This window comes from Gymnogyps californianus, chromosome 11 (genome assembly GCF_018139145.2).
Source record: "Gymnogyps californianus isolate 813 chromosome 11, ASM1813914v2, whole genome shotgun sequence".
Taxonomy (NCBI): domain Eukaryota; kingdom Metazoa; phylum Chordata; class Aves; order Accipitriformes; family Cathartidae; genus Gymnogyps; species Gymnogyps californianus.
In genome coordinates this window covers 10,575,834-10,597,318 of record NC_059481.1, presented here as the reverse complement: position 1 = coordinate 10,597,318, position 21,485 = coordinate 10,575,834, and the positions used below count along the sequence as shown (strand labels likewise).

Sequence of the window (21,485 nt, the reverse complement as noted above, 5' to 3'; positions counted from 1 at the left end):
GATCTCAAGGACCTTGGAAAACTAAATAACCAATCCCTAGTACTAAGCACCAGGCATAAAACTTGTCGTTAAATAAAGCAAGTACTAGAAGAAGATAAAGATTTAGTAAAAGCCAGTCAGCATTCACACAGCTACTATTTCACAAGAAGGGATACTCTGGCATCAGCATTTGATCAGCTAGAAAGAGTCCACCTTAGCTTTAGCACGGAGAGCCTGTTCTTCCTTTCTGTCCAGTTCATCCTGCAGGGATTGCTTTTCTTGCTCCAGCTCCGTAACCCGTTTCTGCAGCTTGAGGAACAGAGACATATCCAATGGTGCCTTCTTCTCACTTGGTTCCTGCTTTAGAAAGAACAGAGGGAAGTCAAGAAGTATTCCCTTTCCACATCACAAGGAAGCACTACAGTGAGTAAAGATGGCAAACAGACTGGGGAGAGAGGAACACAGAAATGTTACTTGATTCTGAGAGTTGACTATTGGCATCTAAAATATTTCAGCAGCTGTCAAACACTATTTTAAAAGAGGATCTACTAGTATAAAATGTGTCTAAGCCTAAAGCCTAGCAAAACAAAGCACTAGAGACTACCTAGCAGACAGGAGGTCTATAATTAAGCATACCTTTTATTCTTACTTGTTTGGAGGGGGAAAGGAGAAAAAAAAGTCTGTGGTTAGACTCACCTGGAAACAACTGTAAATAGAGGCTTTTTGTTTGTTTGTTTTAGTTTTACATTATTTCTACGGTAAGTTCTTCAGCTACAGAGAAATCTCTCTGCTGATTGTAGATTTACAGGTTAATCTAGTGGGATGTGACATAAAAAATAGGTACCAGAAGATGTATTTTATGCCTTTTTCCTTTTATTATGCTAATTATACAGCCTGTTCTGAGCCTAATCCACTAGCTTTTTCACTATTTTCTGGGCAAGGACCAGCATTTGTAATCTGAAGGTGCATCAGAAATTGTCCATCAGCCATTTTGTACTTTATGTAGCAAGAAGATCAAAGCATTTACCATGAAGTGCACCACAAAATTTTTAAGCCTAGAAAAGGAACTAGAAAATTAATATTAATGACTCTAGCAAATAAGCAAACACAGCCATTTCCACTTCATCTCCTTTTACCGTTGAGGGGAAGAGTCATAAGCCACACCAACAGCTCAGGAAAAAGAAAACAGACTTTGAGTTTTCTGGCTTTACTGGTTCGCATTGAGATGGACCGTATTTTTTAATGTGGTTTTGTATCATTAATCTATATTGTTAGAGTCAAACTAGAGTTTGAAATCTTAAGGGATTAAAACAATACAGATTTAATCTTCTCAGTGCTGCATTTATTCACACTCTTGTGTGAGTTAATTTTTTTCATTTATATTCTAAAAACCAAAACTGGCTCAGAACAGTAATTCAGTAAGCCAAAGGAAAAGATGACGTTTGGCTCGTATGTGAAATCCATTCACATGTAGTTGCACTGTCCTTTTCCTGATTATCCATGAAGGTAGGAGCATCTTTCTGAAACAATTATGCAAGGTGAAAAACATAAGTGGGAAGGCAAATTATGAAAGATTCTGCACAGAATATGTGTCAGCATCAATGTGTCAGGGTATCTGCATCCATACTAGAAAATATTTTTCTGCGGAGGCTTTCAAAAACAGTAATGACAGCCTGTAAAAAGCAACTGTGGAGATAACTAACCTAGACAGAGGGCAAATGGAGTGAGCTGTGCGATGGCTTACAGTTAAGATCTCTAGAATGCACAGAAAAAGCTTTACATCTGCAAACTGCCAAGCACAGTCAGACCACCAACCTGACGGCTCTCTGCTGTGTTAGCAGTCCCACTTCTTTGGGAGGGGCCAAAAGGCGGAGTTATCTTCGAAAATACTAAGAATGGCTTGGAGTTGCACCAAAAATTATTAATGATTATTATTCATTAGCTGAATCAAGAGAGTCACCTTTCTGAAAATTTTTATATATCCTGGGATTTGTATCACTGCATATGCAAAGGTATAGTACCTTCTCAGAGTTTTATTCGTCTCTATGAAATAGAGGAAAAATGAATCAACATGAGGTTCTCACCCCTAACAGGGAACTCATTCCATGTAGCTACTAAGAATGTGGCTAGCCACCTTGCCACTTTTAATCCTTGAATATACAGTGTACAGACTTCTCAGGAAGTCGCACTGGTTTTCTGAATTCCCACTTTGTGCTGAAAAAGTGATTGTGCTTACAAACACTGGCAAGCAAATACTTTACAGATGCAAATCAACTGGATGGCCAAGTATCTAGTCTATGTTTACTGTAATACAGAAGAATTCAAAGCATACTTTCACAAAGTCTTTTTACATAGGACCACAACTAGAGAATGAGCTGTTTTCAAAAAGAAAATGGAAAAAGTTTGATTAAAGCATTAGATATCTCAATATAAGGATATGGTGTTCACAAGCACATACAAAAAAAAGAGAGAGGAACGAGTTCAACCACTGATCACTGAAAAGTTGTGGGGGTTTTTTAACATTACCTCCATCCTCACTGGTACATCTTCTGCTTCTGTGATCTCAGAGCTAAAAGTATATTCAGATTCATTGCTACTGTGAGTTGAATCCGTTCTTTTGTGTCCAGGCTTGGGGATGTTCTGGAGTGCAAATGAAACAAATCAATACCACTATATGGTTTTCCCTGTGACTGTCTCTTCACAACCTATAATTTAGCTTGTAATATTTGGTGTTATTTCACAGCTATCAAAATTGGTAAGAAAATACTTTTGATTCTGGTCTCTCATACCACCTAAAGCCTATGAGATGTAGTTCACAATCAAATCTATGGAGACAGGTCAGATCCTACACCATCAAGTATTGCTGCAGAAAGCAGAATCAAACAACGACGCAGCATTTTGTGGGAAAGAAAAGCTCGGTTTACACGAAGCACAGGCAGCAATTCTCTAACTTCCCAGACATTGTATTGAGGAATACTTTTTCTTCCTGCCACATAAAATATTCCTAGAACTACTTAAAATTTAACGCTGGATGAATGTGGTACAAACAAACCTAGCACATGTAAATAACTTCAGGGCAAAATAAGGGCGGACAGCATGTGCAATACCACTAGCAAAGTCACAGCAGAAATTTAGCCTTCTTCACAAACATGAAAATAAAAATAAAATTTAAAAAAATCAACCACGAATTTTAAATGTATTTGTTTTGGCTGAGATAATCTAATTAATCAATATTTAAAAGGACAAATTCTCTTTTCAGGTACAGGTCACCACCACACAGCTGACAGCAGAATCAGTTACTAACTTATACCACTAGATTCTGCCTAAAAACATTTCCGAACAGCTTTTGATTTCTCAGATGTTTAGCCACTTACCACCATTAAGTTCATTTCATCCTTGAGATCATCATACCGCTCCTCTAAACGGCTGAACTCATTCAGCAGGTTCTGGTACCGTAACCGTTCATCATTCAGATCTAGCTCTAGCTGTTTCGTTTCCTCCACTAGCTTCTTTTCCATCGTCTCTGCCACGGAGAACAGGAATCCAAAGTGAGAACTCCAGTTCTACCTACCACGCAGTGCATCCATCCTCGAGGTACAGGCATGTGTCTGCACCAGGAACACAGATGGTGAAACAAGTCTGCTGTTGGAAGCTGGTGTATGGTATTTGTGCTTCTGTAGGCAAACATTAAGCCAAATATATGAAGGACCAAAGCATTACTGTGGTAACCGCAGAAGGGTTCAGTCAGTCAAGTTAGTTATTCTGCTAATACCTTGCATTAGTAATTCCAGGAAGGAGGAAGAAGGGGCACTAGCCCAGTGCTGCTTTATGTGAAAAGCAAAATGTGAGACGCTTTACATCTCAAGCACACTGACCCTCCTCATTGCAGCTGCCTCCACCACAGCCTTCGCATCTAGAGTTATGCTCTTCTGGCTGCTGTCTACATAGTCACAGCAGCCAGAAGAGCTGCACTAGATTAACTGTATTAAATATGAGAGCCTTCTTTTTAAAAGTAAAACGCTTTGTAACAGTCACCCTCACCAAAAAGACCCCAAACCCTTCAGACTTCATGGAAACTCAAACAGTAAATAGTTCTGATGCATGTGAGTTCTTAAAACAAAGAAATGAAACGATTAAACTAAAAAGGAATGCAAACTAAGGCAAATTAGCCCAATCTATGCAGTAGAGTGTTGCTTTACGAGGTAACATGAAGTAGAAAACCTGAGTGAAGAGAACAGAGCCAACCTGTTATTTCCCTCGCCTGGTCATGGATGCGGCGGTTCAGCTCCTCCTTTTCTATTTTCAGTAATGTGTTCTGCTCTTTCAGCTCCGATACCAGCTACAGAGATAATAAAATATTTGTCTCGGAATGCAGTTCATCTTTCATCAGTAGCTCTAACAGCAACAACATCCTTATTGTAAGAGTTCAAATACTTAAACTTTTCTTCAGAGAATGAAATCAGTGAACTAAGTTACGACATCTTCATTTTCAAAATTACATTTCTTAAATACGTCCCACTGCAGATTCCCCTGTATGTTCTGCACTCCATTCCTGATCAGATGCCAAAACTGCCTTGAACCACTCTACTGTGCCATAATATTTTTCAGTAAAGTCCCAAAGATGTACTTTATTCCTTAAAATAGAAATATTCCTAAAATAGGAACAAATTTGGTAGTTCTGTTGTATATTCCACTGCATTGGGTAACACCATAATCTAACATCTTGCCTCTGCCCAAAAGTTGTGTCACTTTAACCGTGCCCAGGTTTGCCAGTTACTCATTTGTCTCTGATTATGGTTACTACGCATTCACTTTGCTTAATCAATTAATATTTTTCCTTATGTTTATCTGATCTTGAAATGTATCACTGCAGCATCACATAATGAGGGAATGGCTCTTCTAATATTCGAAACGTGCACCGTTATCAGCAAGTAATCTTGACAGGAAACAACCTGTTTGATATGTTCGTGGTTAAAGCAAAGATAAGGGGTTAGCCAAAACCTGTTGAACTAGACTGTGCACACATACATGTGTTTAGTAGGCTAATTGTTTAAATTAGGTAGCATGCAAGCAGGTACCTTTGAATACTGCGTATGGGACAGATTTCTGATATCTATGTGATTACACTCTCTAGGTAGGCAAAATGATTTCTTTTTATGAAGGCGCTACCTCTGACTAATTGAGGAAGCTTAAGTATTTGGATTTGCAAATACTTTCAATATCAAAATCTGAATAGATTGAATACATATATTTACATACAATATATAGATTTAGTATATTCTTCTACCATAGGTGTAGTTATTTAGGTATCAAGCCTATTTAGGATTGTACCAGTATAACATTGCTTAAAAATACTGTAAAAATATCAGCCACACAACCAAAGCAATTAAGCCTGGGCAAAACCTGAGTGGACACCAGGCCCCTATAAATCTTCTCACGCATCTGAGACTGCATACTTGCCTGCTCGGTTTCATGTTTGTATTTGTCTGCCCATTCCTCAATGGTCTGCTTCTCAGACTGAGTTTGGTGCAGCTCCTTCCGGAGCTTAGCAATCTCCTCCTGAAGGCTGAGGACACGGTTGGTCGCGTTCTTAGCCTCCTCCTCACTCATCCGAAGCCTTTCCACATCACTCCGCAGCTTCTCTGTCTCCGTACTGTACGTGATCTCCAGGTTGCTCAGCTTCTCCAGCAGAGATTTGTATTCTTTGTTCTTTGCAAAACACAACACAGACATAGCAGCTGTTGGAGAAGTTCTAGTTTAAGGGAGCCTTCTAGTTCCTTCTCATTCCCTATAGAATATACCCAGAAGCTGCAAAAGAGCAGCTTCCCCATTTAAAAAGTTTCAGTCTGTTTTTGCAGAATTGCTTAACAAGGTGACAGAACAGTCCAGTCTCGAAGCCTGCACATTAACAACCCAAACTAAAATCAGACAAGGAGCCCACATACATCAAACATGATCACCTCACCTTCCCCTTAAACAGAGCAACTGACTTGCTTCAAATGAAATACTGACGTTAAGGGAGCAGATGTTTTCTCTCAGTGCTGCTGAGACACACAAACAGATGCTCTACTGTTCCAGTTCTACTGTGGCCTCCCTTTCTCTTCTATCAATGTTCTTCAGCAGAAAAGAGAACTGATACCTTACAATGAAAATTCAGTGCATTCTTCTGTGAATGCCCGCAGTGCTACTGAGAAAGGAAATACAAGATTTCTAAACATTTTGCCTGAGGCCAGGGAGCTTTTACCTGCTCATCAATTTTTCGCTGCAGCTGCATGATCTTGTTCTCCAAGCCAATGTGAAGCTTCTTGTAGCGTTCTACAGACCGGGCCTCTATCTTCAGTTTCTTTAGCTCCCTCTTGGCCATCATGCGCCGGTAACAGCATTGCAAGTAAACAACTGCCTTCAAGGTCCTACGGTAGTGCACTCGAGCCAGCCAGCCTCTTACATGTTTCTGAATAATAATAGACTTGTGCTCCCGAAGCATCTACAGTTAAGAAAAAACACCACCACAGTTCAGAAAAAACACATTAGAGTGGCAAACTACACCTGCTCAGTTAAACAGACTCCATAATGAGAGGTGTAAAGATGATGTACATAGAGATACCTTAGCCTGAAAAGAGAAACTTCTGGTGAAGAGTAACAAGAAATGAATATGGAATTAATTTAAACAAAAAAGAAGAGGAAAAGAAGACAGGAATAAGGAAGATGACAGGGAATAAAATGAAAAGGAATCAGAAGGAAAAACATGGAAAGAAAGAACTGGAGGCACACTGAAGAACCAGGCATTCCTTTGTGTTGATGTCAGATCCAAGCTAATTACAAAAATATATGGTACCTGTTGGCAAGATTACAAATACAATCCTTTTTTTTTTTACCGCATCTTTTATCTTGAAACCTCTTAGAATCATTGACATGTGCTGCATAGGATACAGTTTAAAATTACCACACTTGATACACAATGCAGCTAGTACCCACTAGAACCCAGAGTACCTTGTAGCAGCTGTTAAAAACACCAGCCGCAGTCTAGCTGACCAAACTACAAGTTCCAGTCAGTTTTCCTTCCCCCCCGCCCCTCCCCTTCTCCTTTTTTCACCTATCTTAGACTTGCTAGCATGGAAAAATCTCCCTTTATTCTAATCAGAAATTTTATATTGTAATAATTCCAACTTATTTCATGGCAGAAATTTCAACCATAGCTTTGAGGTGTAAAAAAAAAAAATATTTCATAATAATTTTTTTAAAAAAAATTTTTAATGAAGAACAGTCAAGAATGCCAGCAACCTTCACCAGTGTGTTAGCCAGAGACTTCCACTAGGAAGAGTCTACTACTTGTTTTCAGATCCTTCACCCACTGATTCAATCAGAGATCCACCTGGTCTGGAGCACCTGAATTCCAGCAGACCACAGCTATGCTCGAAGAGCATGCCCAAACCCACAAGGCTTCCAGGACTCGAGAACTTTAGAGTTCACTTAATAAAGCTTCTGCAAATTAAACAGTTGATTCTAAAGAACAAAACTATTTAAGATTTTATGTTACTTCTGGCATTTAGTAGTTTAAAGATTACATTCTTACACTGCTTTACCACAAAGCTGATAAGACAAACTAGTAGGGTAACAACAATTTTATTTTCTTTTATACTTCTTAGCAAATGAACTGAAATACGTTAGAAGCGTTACATTTCCAGACCAATGAATTTAAAAGGTTCACTGGCAAAGTGGCAAAATTATAAGATACACAAACTTTCTCCCTTAGCATTTACTACTGAAGAAAAAATGAGACTTGAAATACCAGCACTCGGTTAAATAGCACACCGAGGTAAGGAAATAGCTCTCTCAAAAGTACAGCAAAGTCAAAAGCCAAAGTCCTTCTGACCGCATGTCATGCAGTTAGCATTCCTGCCTCCTTCTTACACATTTCCTGGAATAGTCCTTCAGGTTACCGATGAGTGTCTGAACAGCTCAGATACAACTAGCTTTCAACAACATTTTCACCTCAAGTTTGAAAGCAACAAGTCACATAAAATACCTCCATCGCGCAGGGATGGTCCTCATCTGCCAGTGAATTCTCACACCCATGCAGTCCAGTAAGGAAACAGGACACTCCAACGTAAGGTGAGAGTATCAGAAAAGTTACTTAATTCACCAGGTATTTCCCAGGAAAGCTTATGTAAAAGCTGTGGAGGAACTACACTCCTTGTTAAGCTGAGAAGTACATCGCAATGTCTCAGGCAGAAGCTTCCCTCAGGATGTGTGAAATAGATGATTCAACCATTTTAAATTCCTTGTATTAGTCATGTGACTGCAACACATGCCCACTCTTCTAACAACAACAACAGGTACCTTTCACAATCCTAACGAACAACGTGTGTACCATATATTACTGACAGAGTCAGAGCTCAGCCCAAGTGTGCCGTCATAGGGCAACCTTTCGGTTTCACTCACTTGCAATCATCATGAACTTCAGAATAACCGTGTTTACCTTCCCATGGCATGCAGAGCTTGTGCTTCTCTCTCTGACCATCTCTGAATCTCAGCTTTAATAAAATTCCACCTTAGGAGGACAACATATACGCAGCACACTGCAGGTGCATTGTCAGAACTCCATGTTTTACTGTGGTGAACAATTCACTGCTCGAGGGGGATACTCCCTGACAAGCAAGTCTGACCACCTCTTATGGGGGCCCCTCCAGAAATCTGCCATCTCTATTAAAAGGGAATATAACAGGTTTATAAAACTCTGTGCTACAGGACAGATGGGGTGTGTACCACTCACGCAACCAACTTCAGGCATACAGAATCATCTCCCATTTTCCTAAGGATGGCTTTTAGTCCACATATTGCTGTGACCCGTGTCTCACTTTGTCACATCTGTCAGATCACTGTTAAAAACATCTTATATAGTCTCACAACATAAAATATGGTTTGTAATAACGAAAATGCTAAGAATTCCAATAAAAAGGCAAGTAGATACCCACACAAAAGAACAGCCAAGTCAAGCATGGGGATCTTACTACTTAGAAATTCTTATCAGGGATTACTTGTTTTCAAACTTCCTGGTTAGTTTATGTTAGAACGTTGTAATTTAGGCACATTCACATGTGACTGCGTAGGCAACTTTAATACAAATGAAAAATACACAGAAACTTCAGATGTAAAAGAGAAACACGTGGAACATAAGCACCAGTTGGCTTTTGGTTATATGCCTCCAATATCTACCTGCTTGGGAAAAAAAATAGAACTCTCGGCTAACTTTTCGGTGAAATATAGGCTGACTTTTGAGCCTAGTTAGAACAATTCATGTAGACAAAAGTGCCATGAAACATGTTGGTATTTTCTAGTCTAACCATTTGAATTATAATTCTTTTTCCAGCCCTGTAACCACTGAAGAGCAAATTCTAATTTCTCAACTGCATTTTTATTTTTTATCAAGTCTAATCAGGAAAATATTATCAATATCACTAGGACAGGGTTATATCAATTTCTCTCTAAAACAAAACCAACATCAATACATTAAAAAAACCAAACAAACAACCCCCCCCCATGCTTAAGTTTTAATCTCCTATTTTTGTGAGTATCTCTTTGCTAACATTAATCTCCTCCATCATATTCCATCAGCCATGTCAGAATCGCTGAAATTAGAGATGGAATAGGAATAGTAGTGCATCACATGTATACTGATGTGACCAATACTGATTTGGACTCATGGAGGCACATTCACACAAGCCCATATTCAGCATTTATTTTAAGTGCCTCGACATTCTATATAACATATGAAAAAGTCCTCTCAAGAGAAATGCTGTAAATCCCTGTTAGATTCTCCACTGACTGCACTGAAAGTCTAGGTGCATCCATATTAGATGACAATGTGAATATCTAAAATGACAAGTTCATTGATTGCAGTATCAGGTCTTTCTAATTTCCAGGTGCTGTGCTTCAATCCATGCTGTGATATTTTGTTTGAGCATTATGCATAACAGCATGCACACAAACATTTCAGATTCCCAAGGGGACACCACAGAACAGCTTCATCCTGGAGGTATGTGGAAATAAAGCTAGAGTGAAGAAGTAAAACATTATGATTGCTTACCATTTGGTACTTGTTCCTGGCCATGTAACCTCTTAAGAGAGCCTGAAGAGCAATAGTAGCAGCTCGCATGCATTGGTATCTTTTGCGGACCACATACATACGCTGGAACTTCTGAATAGTGATGGCAGCCCGTGTTCTTCGCAGGAATTTGGCATAGCTAAGCAAGAAAAAGATTACAAATAATACCTGTAATTACTTTCCAGTGCTTGAATATTATTTTTTTGACATCCTATAACTTTACTCTTGTTCTCAAGAGCTACATTTTCTGCTTCAGTTTCTTCCTAATGTTGCCAGTGATACAGCATATTTACTTGCTCTTCTACCGTATGGCGGTACAACAGAATGACAAATGAACAGAAACCTTTCAAGGTTTTCCAGGAAATATTTTTACTTCCTCTGAGAACTGTGCTACAGATCTGACAAGATGAATTCAGCTTAATTTCTCATCACCTTTTCTCCAGCTTTAAAGCTATTTCCACTATGCCACCTTCCAGATTTCCTCTCCTAACCTCAACCTGTAGAAAATGTTTGCTCGTTCTTGGCCCTCTCAGCAAGACAATTACAAAGCATCCTGACATAAGCCTCTTTCTGAAGGCTGATTCTTATGGTCTTCATAACCACCTTGTCTTTGAACGATACCACCTGTGCTCCTACCCTTTTCTCTGGCCCATCCATAGCCATCCCTTAGAAGTCAATCCAAGCGAATGACTTTGGCTGATGTATCTCCCTTCACAGCTGCACCCTGGATGAAGAATGGCTTCTCCAGAAGGACAGATACACCCAGCTGGGAGGGCACATGGAAACTCGGCAATAAGGACTCAACCAAGAGTCCTGCTTTCCCTCATCTGCAACATATCTCCTAGTACTACCTGGACTCTGCTCCCACTAACGACATACTGTTCTAAGCATCATACAGCCAGGGTGCTACTGTCCTTTCAGGAAGGTCAAAAACAGGCAGGACAGACACACTCATTATATTCAATTTCCTTCATTTCCCTGGAAAATCGTTTCCTCTCAGCCAGTATAGGAAGGAGAGAACAAACGTATCACGTTTAAATGTCCTACTTAAAGGGATCTGAATTGAGGCTAGTGTGGGTTTTCCCACGAGCATTGCTTACCATCGTGCTTGGTACCCTCTGACATATCTCTGAATGGTGATGGCAGCCTTCCTCATACGCACGTACTTCTTTCGCATCAGCCAGCCTCGGATCGTCTTTTGGATGCGGATACAGGCAGCTCTCAACTTATCTGCCCTTATTTTTTCCAGATAGGCTACTTGACCAGCCCGGAAAAATATTTTTGTCTTACCAAACTGGTACTTATCCTTGTCCTATTTTCAGAGGTAAAAAGAGGATCAGTTACAGCATTAAATGTTAGTGGATAAAAAATGGCATGAAGGGCTAAATGAAAGTACAGTTAGTAAAGAGGCAAAATTATCTGTGTAATATTTCAAGTAAACCTAGACTTAAATTAAGTAGTGGAGGAGAGCATTTTCTCTGTATGATTCTGTTAACAAATTAATACAATAAGGCCACAAGCATGGCCTAAAGGAGTAACGTGAGATTTTTGCTTAGACAAGAATGCCACAAAGATTATGAGAGATGTGGAAGGCTACAGGAGGTGACGAAGGGGCCCAGAGGATGAAAGCAATACAGGCAATGCACATGTACAATTTCCTGCTTAAATTGTAGATGACACCTCTGAACGGTCCATCTTCAACCATATTACACAGTACAAACAAAACATCTGGGGCTTCAAACATGTACGCATCGTTTACTGCATCAGGACTAAGCCAGAACAAACCATCTCGCTGCTGCTCAAACGTATCTGAAATCTCAGAACTAAACCAGAAAGAGAATAATATTCTATCTCTATAGGCTGTAGGACTCCTTGGAGGGAAAAAACTGAGAATATACAAAGGTACATTGAAAAAAATTAATTTTGTTGATTGTTTGATGTGAAGTTAAAAGGAACAGCAGTCAAAAGAGCTACAGCTTAGGATACATTTCACACTATACATTAACACTATAAATACAGACACACGCATATAAACCAGAAGATTTTAGTTAAGTCCACCCAATGACACAGAATTTAAAAAGCCAAGCCCCAACCTGCCTGCACAGTATTTATTTTTTTGTTTCCATAAACATCCTAACATTGGCATTGCACTTCAGCAAGGTAAGCTTTCTTGCTTTTATATCTTCAGTAAACTTTGTCTCTTTCTCTTCCTAACTGACACTTCTGAGTAAGTCTCAATCAACCACCTTCTACTGAGAACTGGCTGGAACTGTCTCTTTGGAGCCTGCCTGCCCTCTGCTGTTCATCGGTCCTTAAGAAATCCCAAGAAACACATCAGTTCAAGTGCAACGCCAGTGGTGTGGATGGTGCAGCCTGGGAATGTAGGGCTGTAACTGGAGGTAGGAGGCAAAGCAAGAGGCTGCCAAGGTACGAGGGCAGCCGCAGTGCTAAGCAGGGAGACAACGTCACAAGGACGAAAGGAGTGAAAAAGGTTGACTTCAGCACAGGAGCTGAGAGGAGCAGCGTGAAAGACACAAACACATACACAGACAGAAACACCTCCACATTAGAAAACCTCCAGATAACTATACCTTACGTAAAGTGTGGTTAATACATCTTGCCGTTAAGCAAGGTAAGGCTCACCCTCAACCCACCCACACTTAAAATCACTGTCTTCCTTTCCTGTGATACACTGGGAAATTCTACAGTTCCTGTGCTAATATTGGTGGTTTAGTACTTTGTAGAAGTACTAAAATAGTGTGGCTATGAGGGAGCAAGGGCTGCTATCTTTACTCCTTCAGATTCCAAATGCTCTCAGCACTAAGGCTAGTACCAGAATCAGCTTCTCCAGGACATTTTTACACGTCTGCTTTCGGTCACTAAGGACATCTCTCTGCTTCATCAGAACACGGTAACGGCTGAAGAACTCTTGGTACGTCCACCTGTCCCAAAAACAGAGACAGTGTCAGTCCCAACAATGAATAATTCTCTTAAGAAGAACTGCAGCTGAAAGCAATCTAAAAAGCCGCAAACACACCTGGAGGGGAAGCCAGCTGCACTGATTCGGATGGTCTCCAGGACACCACAAGCTCTCAGCTGCTGGACCGCCCGCTTTTCATCGAATCTACGTAGGAATAAAAAGAGCCTGTGGGTGTGGGGCTAGTTTTGCTCTACATGGGACCTCTGGCCCTGCGCACACCCAGGACAGGAGTGGCACGGAGGGGGAGCAGGGGTGGGATGTGATGGGTGGTTAACAAGTCCAGCTAGTGCTTCTGCAAGTCAGCGATAACAGAGGACAGCCTGACCGGGGAATTGCCTGAGCCCATCTGCTGCTGCAAGCTGTTCATCCTGTCCTGCTTCCCACTGGCCTGCCCAATAGCCATGGGAGTCTTTGTGTGCCTGGATTTTAGGCAGACTTTTTAGAATAGCTCTAAGCAAGTTCATATATGAAAAAAAGGAATAAGACATTGGAATCCGCAAAAGCAAATTCCAGCAAACGTCAAATGAACTCAAGGAGTACAAACTGCCAGTCACATTTAAAACAGCTACCAATGAAAATGCTGGTATTTTTTCTCATATATCACCATAAACAAAAAAAAAGCATCAGGAAGTATTTCTCCCTCTATTCATCCCAAAACATCTCCTGCTCTAAGTACACGTACACACGCACAAATGAGTCCATAACAAGGGAAAGGAGACACACCACTTGACTCCTGAGTGAGCAAGGTTTAGCAGAACCTCGATCCTCTGAGGCCTTGGGCAATTCCCTTCCATGCACAGGCTATATGAACCATACATGAACCAGCTTACGTGAACGGAAACTTGAAGTCGTTAGGTTTAATACAGCGCACGTAGTGTGGAGTTGTAGCGTTCAGGGTTTCCATCAGCAGATGAAGAGAGTTTCGAAACTTTTTGAAAAAGAAAAAGGGAAAAATATCAGGGAATAGCCTCAATAAGCTCATTCATGTTTGAAATAACCTCAGGAAGCAGACCTAGGGATATTTGCTTATTTGTAATAATGTTTTCGGTAATAAACACCAGCTTGTTTTTGTTATGGCAATAGATTTTCGTTTCAGATACCATCTTTGGGTGAATTATGTTACAGTGAGACGTCCAAATGTTAGGCTTTACAGGAGCAAAGCTCCCATATCAGCATGTGATAAATTACAAAAACATGGGACAGACTGAGTTATTTTCAGCTTTTGACTGTCTCATCTACCCTAATCTTTGTCTAATCCATCTCTTCATGACTAAACCTCATGGCATATTACTAAATAGCCATTTAGTTTTAAATAAATTTTAAATCAAATTTAAAATCAACAGAGTGGTAAAAAAAAAAAAGTATCAATTTCTTCAGCTCCACTGATCCCAATGTCAGACCTACTGAAGAGAACTTTGAAAGTCCAATATCTGAGAGTTTTGGGAGCTTTGCTTTTAAAGAAGTATCAGGACCACAAATACCTAACATACTGCAGTATATCCTTCTAACCACAGAATACCCTAATAGACAAAGAAAACTATGAAAACATGTCTTTGATGTTTTAAATGTATTGGTATGGATTTCCCTCTTTCTGTTGAACTCATGATTCTAAGCCAACCTCTATTTCTACATAGAATATGATAAAAATCACTTTTGTCTTAGCTTTCTTTAAAATTCATAAGTTAATATACACGGTTGATTGATAGGAGTAGTATGAGAGTACCCCTAACAGGGGTCTGTCTGTTTGCAAAATCAGAAATGAAGTTCAAATTAAAAAGATACCTGGGCAGGGGTTCTCTTGCATGAATTGCAGAAGATTGGATTGCAGCCTGTACCACGAACACATGCCAAGCAGATTTGCATTCTGAACAGCAGGATGAATAACCATTCCTATTCCTACCCATAGCTTGACATAGCTTGCTTGGGGAAGGTTACAGAGAAATTATGAATATCCAAGTCAAACATTCTCTGAATTCCCTGATTCTCACTTAGCAGCATGACTAGCTCATGGCACTGCACAGACACTGTGCTAACATCTTGGTTAGGGGACTGACAACCATCCAAGGCGGTGGACAAAGCCCAGGCATTTTTGGTGATTTCATCAGAACCCTGAGCACCCCAGAGATGTGGCTGGTTCATCTTCAAGAATTGGCAGGGGACCCTGATACAAAGAATTTATGCTCCCTGAGAGCCAATTTATATTCCAGGCCATCCTACAGTAACACAAAAAAAGCGTCATCCACACAGACCTCCTGGAAGCCCCAGGCAAAAGAAGAATACCACTACTCACTAGCAAAGTGGTACAGGCTGGCAAGTAGATAAAAACTGAGTACTAAAGTGTCAAAAAAGTTCCCCTTGGCTCCTATGTATAGTCTGAGGGACAATCTGTCATATATAAAGCAGTGACTGGGGACATAACCATCTTGAGAAAACACCTGTTAAATCTGTTGAGTGGAAAGTAACAAAGAAGAATAGAGTTCTCCAGCCATACTGATCTGCATACTTTTAATTTAATTCTGGCACATACACATGGATATTTTATGTTTAGCCCATTGATAACTGGAACCAAGTTTTCTGGGCACTGAACTCGCACTTTTGCTTTGAGTCAGACAATGTGGCACATGACCAAAAAGCCCAGTAAAAGATTTTCAAAGGTTCTCAGCATCCAGCATGTTAAATCTGTTTTGAAAAACATGAGTTTTGGTTTTGGCACCACATAAGAACTGAGCTCCCTGAAATTATGGCCCAAAATATATTCGTAATTAGGGTATATTTGCTCCAAACTGTAAGTCACAATCAGCTGCACCTGTCTCAAAATCACAAGGGATCCCAAGAAGCATCAGCACACCCTAAGACCTATGAGACAGAGGGAGGTAGAGGGAGAGATTATTTAATAGAGCTGCATCTTCAAACTCACCTGATGTCCCACAGTTTTCTTATGCTCCTTGTTGGCTTGACCTGGCCTGGCCTTGGCAGGTTTTACAGCCGTTCGAGACAAAGGTACGCGCCCTGAAGGGGTTGCTGACGTGGGACTGAGCACCTTCTCCTCATCCTGGAATAACTCTGGTAGCAGCTTAAACTGGTATAACAGCAGAAAAAATACAGAGGTTAGGAATCCAGCAAGTGATTGCACCCATTTGTGCTTAAGGTAGTTAGAATCCAGGCTCAGTTTTTGTAAGCACTGGGTTTTTATTGAACTCCACATGAGGACAAATGCAAAAAAGCATTCAAGCTAGTAGTATAGTGAGTGGGCCATGATTTAATACTAAAAGTTTTGTGGGTTTGATCAGTGAGTCTCCTTCTGAAGATAAAATTCTGATTTGAGTTTTTTTTCATAGAGGCAGCAATAGCTTCCACATGAAACTGTTAGATACTGACAGCAGTTTCATAAGTACCAACTGCAATTATAAATGGCTGCTTTGATCTAAGAAGGAAACAACAGGGTCCTCTCATATTCCATTGGTGCATCAGACTCCTTTGTGGTTGAGAAATATCTAGGACACTGAATAACCCAGCAGGCAACAAAGAATATTCCTGCTTTATCACTCTAAATCGAAATAATCAACTTAAAAGAGGAACCATCAACTAAAAAAAATCATTAGCCAAATTAATCTGACTGAAGATCTACTCTCAGGCCAGTGGGATTGGAGGAAAAACCTGAAACATCTTTCCAAATATCACTCAGGGCTTCCGGTTCCCTTTCTCTCATGGCTACAAAATACACCCATACATAATAGCTGCTTTGAAGTAACTTATAACTAAAAATAATACCACCAGGTCTTTCTACTGACAACTATAGCACTTCAGAAGCATTATAAGAGTAAGAAAATCTGAACTTGTCTACCTGTCAATGAATAATCTTTTATCTAGCATCTGTGCATTTTCTCCCAAGAGATAGGAGCATTCAATTTTCAGTGCTAGAAAGTGCTTGGGCTAAGTACAACCTAAAAAATAAAAAAATTGGTTTTGCCTTATAAAACTTGGTGAGCATGCACGATATCCAATGAAACATGCTGCGCAACAAAATGGTACTTGTGCTCTGTGGTTGTGCCAGATGGGCTAGCAGAAGGCATCAAACGTTCCTCAGTAGCATCCAGCACAGCACTCCAGCATAATATAATGACTATGAATGCTACAAAGGTATCCTAAATTCCTGAACTAAAAAAGGAGTATCACAGCTTAGCTTTATCTCACCTGAGTCTGCCGGATTAGGAGCACAATCACCTTAGATTACCTCTGTAGCTGGTGGAAGAATGACATTTCCAGAGGGTGATTTGGCCCGTCTCCTTCCACTGACTCAACGAAGAGTTCAGGATGATTGGGCCACCACCACCTCATTCAGCTGCCTGCGGTCAGATGGAGTGAGTCGGTATGCACAGGCATCTGAGCTACAGAGCCAAGTCTTTTCATCCCATACAGAAACTTATTTGAATGCAGTATTTTTTGTCTGAAACTCCTGATGCTCTCACACACCAGGGGTGGGAAGGGGGTCCCCAGTGTCTGGATTGCAGATGGATGAGCTTTTCTAAGCTATCAGTACGTAAGTCTCATTCCCTTTTTTCAACCCTGGGAAAATCTGCCTGTAAAAATGGGCAAGTGCATTTTAAAGGCGCCATTTTCATAGACACTGCCTCAGTTACTGCATGCAGAAGAAAGGAGCTATGTTTGGCCTTCTGCAGCAGAGGTCAACAACAGGAGAGCATTGCTGAGATGATCCACGCTGTGGGGGCATTCATGTTTTCATTTGGTTTTGGTTTTTAGTATCTTACCGATATTCTTTGTTTCACAGAACACTAGGAGTGTTCAAAGAGAGGGAAAACACTGATCAAAGGGCAGATAATTCACGTGGCAGAAAACAGGCAAGCAAGCATTTTTTCCCTGTAATTTTTTCAGATGACTTAACAGACATGCTGCTAACAATCTTACAGATCATTTCTTTCAATACAGAACCACAATAGAAGATTTTAACAACATGCCAGTAGCAAGCATAAAAGCTGAGGACTGTTGTATTGCTTTCATGATACATGCATGGAAACTGAACTAGTTCAAAGAGGTCCTGTGGGTGGATTTACAGAGAAGGCCAAAATAAATAGCTAAACACTACAGTGCCTGCCAAGAGCAGTGTGTCATGCACTTTGGAAAGCAAAGAAGCATTCAAGCTGTATGTGAGAGTGGGCATGGGCAGGGTGACAGATGATGCATTCAATTTAGAATTACCTTCTGTTGAATGTGCACAGCAAACCCAGAAAACAGCAACAACAACCAAAAAAAAAAAAATCAGAAATGCAATCCCACTACAATTACTAATAAAGAGGCCCTGCTGAAAAACAAAAATGAAACATTCTTCTTTTGAAAATCTCTTTTCTTCACAGTTGAAATTTTTTTTTTTAAAAAAACATTGGTTTTGGTAAAATTTACCATTGGGGAAAACCATGTTGTTTCTTAGTGTTTAGACTGAATTGACTCAACCTACTGAGCCCGCCCGAGCTGTTGTCATGCTCTTATGGCAGCTATTTCCCCATCATCCCTTACTCACTGGACTACATCCCTCGGAGCACCCCTGCACCTCCACCCTGCACAGCGCACTGCCGCGCCGTGGCAGAGCCGGAGCTACACAGGCGGCTGGTCCCTGCCAGCTCCCTGAGGATGCCACCTGCCTCCCACACACACAGCAACTGACTTCACTCAAACCACTTCAACACTTCTCTCAGTGGAAAATCTGCTGTGGTTTTTCATTATACTACATGTTTTAATCATTTGGCTTCATATACCTGCTCAGAATAGAAACAGAAAAATGTTGGTTTTCCTGATGGAATAGCATAATTTTAAATAGCCTGTCCTTGATACCCAGCTTCCTGGGCCATTAGAGCTAGCAAATTTCCAACAGCCATCACAGCGCAATGTCAAGTTAGTTGCTTTTACATTTCAGAGGGGCACAACTAGCATTTTTGCCATTAAAAAAAGCAGACGATGCCACTGAAGGCCTGTTCTATAATATTGCTTCCTGCAGTATTTTTCAATTTAGATGTTATCTTTCTTTCATAGATACCAAGAAGGCAAGACTCCATAAATTCTGGTTAGTGTTCTTAGTGTCTATCTATTTCATTCCTCTCTCATTTTGCTTCTGGAACAGAACTTGTCTCTCCTCCAGAAGTTTCCGCTCAACTGTCAGGCCATAAACAAGGAGCTTCTGTTTTCAGGTTACAAAATTAAGAGCTTAACTGTTAAGCCTTCTTATACTACTATAGTATATTAGAAGTCCTTGATGCCCTTACAGAAAATATAGCAAAGTTTTGTGAAAAGTAAAAAAAAAAAAAAAAAAAAAAGAAAAAACCAAAACCCAAAAGAGAAAAAAACCCAAACAGTGAAATCACTGGCTAAATATAGATTGATCTTACATGGAGCAAAATTAGACTACAGGACTTTCTAAATTCATACAGATAGCCAAGTAAAACACAAACTATGTTCAATTCCAGTTGATCTGATACTAAGGGAGAAATATTTCCTAGGTTTATAAGAAATTTTATATGACCCTTAATTCAAGGATTCATAACTGCAAAAGAAGAAAAAAAAAATAATCCTTATACTAACCTTACTTGATTTTAGGACCTTAATTTGTTCTTCATAAACTGTGTCTTTATTCTTTTCCAAAAAGCCTTCACATTGATATTCCACCTGAAAACAATCAATTGACAAAAAACTATTAGAAGTATTTAATAAGAATATTTTGCATAGAATTCACCAGCTATAACATTCACATTTGAAACAGATAATTCTTGTGGATGTTGAAAATATCAGCTCCCAAGTGCATCTTTGTTAAATATAGATTTTCCTCAAAGAGAATATTTTCCAGTAAAACGTAAAACATGAAAACATATAGAGATGAATACTGTTACTGCAGTATACCAGATATATTTCACTGCTGAGAGATGCTTGTGGTAAGACAGCACGATTGAATGGTTACAGTAAAGGTGAAGAATCAAAATGTGTGTTGAGCATCTCCTTCACTGAAGTTACCAGGGCTGCAAAATTGTATGAAATCCAGATGCAACTGAGAACATAGTATCTCATCTCATTAGCTGAGAGGCAATAAGTAGATCTGCCTGCAGCTTATTATGAAAATGCCTCATTTGTACTCAGAAAGACTATTTTTACCAGAAGCAATAAAAAGTCTGAATGTTGTGACAATACGTAACAATCTTCTATCATGGGGCCACGGAGTCTCCTGGACCAAAGAAGAGCCAGAGCGTCAGATAAAAACCTAGTATTTATTTCACTGTCCTAACTCAAGGCTGAACAGAAACCAAAAACTATTGTCAAAAGTCTATACCTTAGAATTCAATATGAATTAAAGTAAGTATGCTAACTCTCATGAAGTGTCTCACACTAACTCTTTAATCTTGTACCACCAGAAGTGCAGACTATAAAATACAAGAGCAGACCCTTATAGCAATTTTGTCCTTTCAGAGCAGACAGACTGATAGCCATCAGCAGCCCCTCTTCCAGTACAGCCATTTATCACTACTTACACAACGATACTATACCCCGAGCTGCAACACATTTCAAAAAATTCCTCGGGGGCAAGAAGGCAGAGGATCTCCCCAAGGTCTCTCCACAGCTGAAAGCCTGCTCTGAACATTACTTCAGGTACCATAAATGTTCTTACTGCGGGAGACAATGCCACGAGAGGGCAGCAGAATCTCTGCCTTCTCCCAGAGAAGACAACGTCAAGGCACAGAGGTTACTAACCTGCCAGCTACAGCTTTTTTTTTTTCCTTCAAGATGTCTGTATGCATGCACGTAAGCACACAGGAAAGCATAAAATGCTTAGCACAGACAGCGCATCAGAGCTCAGAGCTTTGTCAATACCCGCTTGGAGCTACTTTCAGCTTTCCTTGGCCCTCACTGCTCAGACTAGGCATAGGAAAGCCTTGTTTTCAAATATCAACATCTAGCCTAATGAACAGTATATGAAATATTAATTAAATCCTTCTTGTTCTCTCATCCACCAAATAAAACAGAACTCACGAATCTAAACAGTTACAGAGATGTTCCTGCTGCTTTCATTAAGGTAACACTAGACGCAACAAGAACAGGATGCCTCTTCTACGCATAAATTCAAGAACCTGGGAGAAATCAAGTGGAGGCAAATAAAGGCCTCCAACCCCCCATGTCAGCACGTACAGACCTACTGATAAGAATCCCAGAGCTTCTCCAAACTTTTTTTGACAAAGCTGACAATATTCTGAGGCAGCTTCTTTGTTTAACAGGACATTTATCTTAAACAGGATTTTTAATTTTTTAATTTTATTTTAACCTGAGGAGTTGCTCAGTTTGATGATGCATGTGTGAACAACGCATGCACTCCACTGAGATACCCCTCGTCCAGCTTCCTAGAAATAGCTGTTCACTAACCAGCAG

At 40.1% G+C, this 21,485-nt stretch overlaps 1 protein-coding gene across 1 annotated transcript in view; it reads right to left on the bottom strand.

Annotated features, from left to right (window-relative positions):
* Window positions 1-21,485, bottom strand: part of MYO5A (myosin VA) — a 105,257-nt gene that overhangs the window by 23,955 nt on the left and 59,817 nt on the right. The window contains exons 14-26 of the mRNA XM_050903006.1: window positions 19,656-19,739; window positions 15,982-16,143; window positions 13,895-13,992; window positions 13,122-13,208; window positions 12,918-13,026; window positions 11,185-11,396; window positions 10,067-10,223; window positions 6,224-6,463; window positions 5,440-5,688; window positions 4,225-4,318; window positions 3,354-3,502; window positions 2,506-2,619; window positions 193-336 (exon numbers count right to left, since the gene is read on the bottom strand). Of these exons, the coding sequence (XP_050758963.1) occupies window positions 193-336; window positions 2,506-2,619; window positions 3,354-3,502; window positions 4,225-4,318; window positions 5,440-5,688; window positions 6,224-6,463; window positions 10,067-10,223; window positions 11,185-11,396; window positions 12,918-13,026; window positions 13,122-13,208; window positions 13,895-13,992; window positions 15,982-16,143; window positions 19,656-19,739 (1,899 nt within the window). The remainder of the gene's footprint in view (window positions 1-192; window positions 337-2,505; window positions 2,620-3,353; window positions 3,503-4,224; window positions 4,319-5,439; window positions 5,689-6,223; window positions 6,464-10,066; window positions 10,224-11,184; window positions 11,397-12,917; window positions 13,027-13,121; window positions 13,209-13,894; window positions 13,993-15,981; window positions 16,144-19,655; window positions 19,740-21,485) is intronic.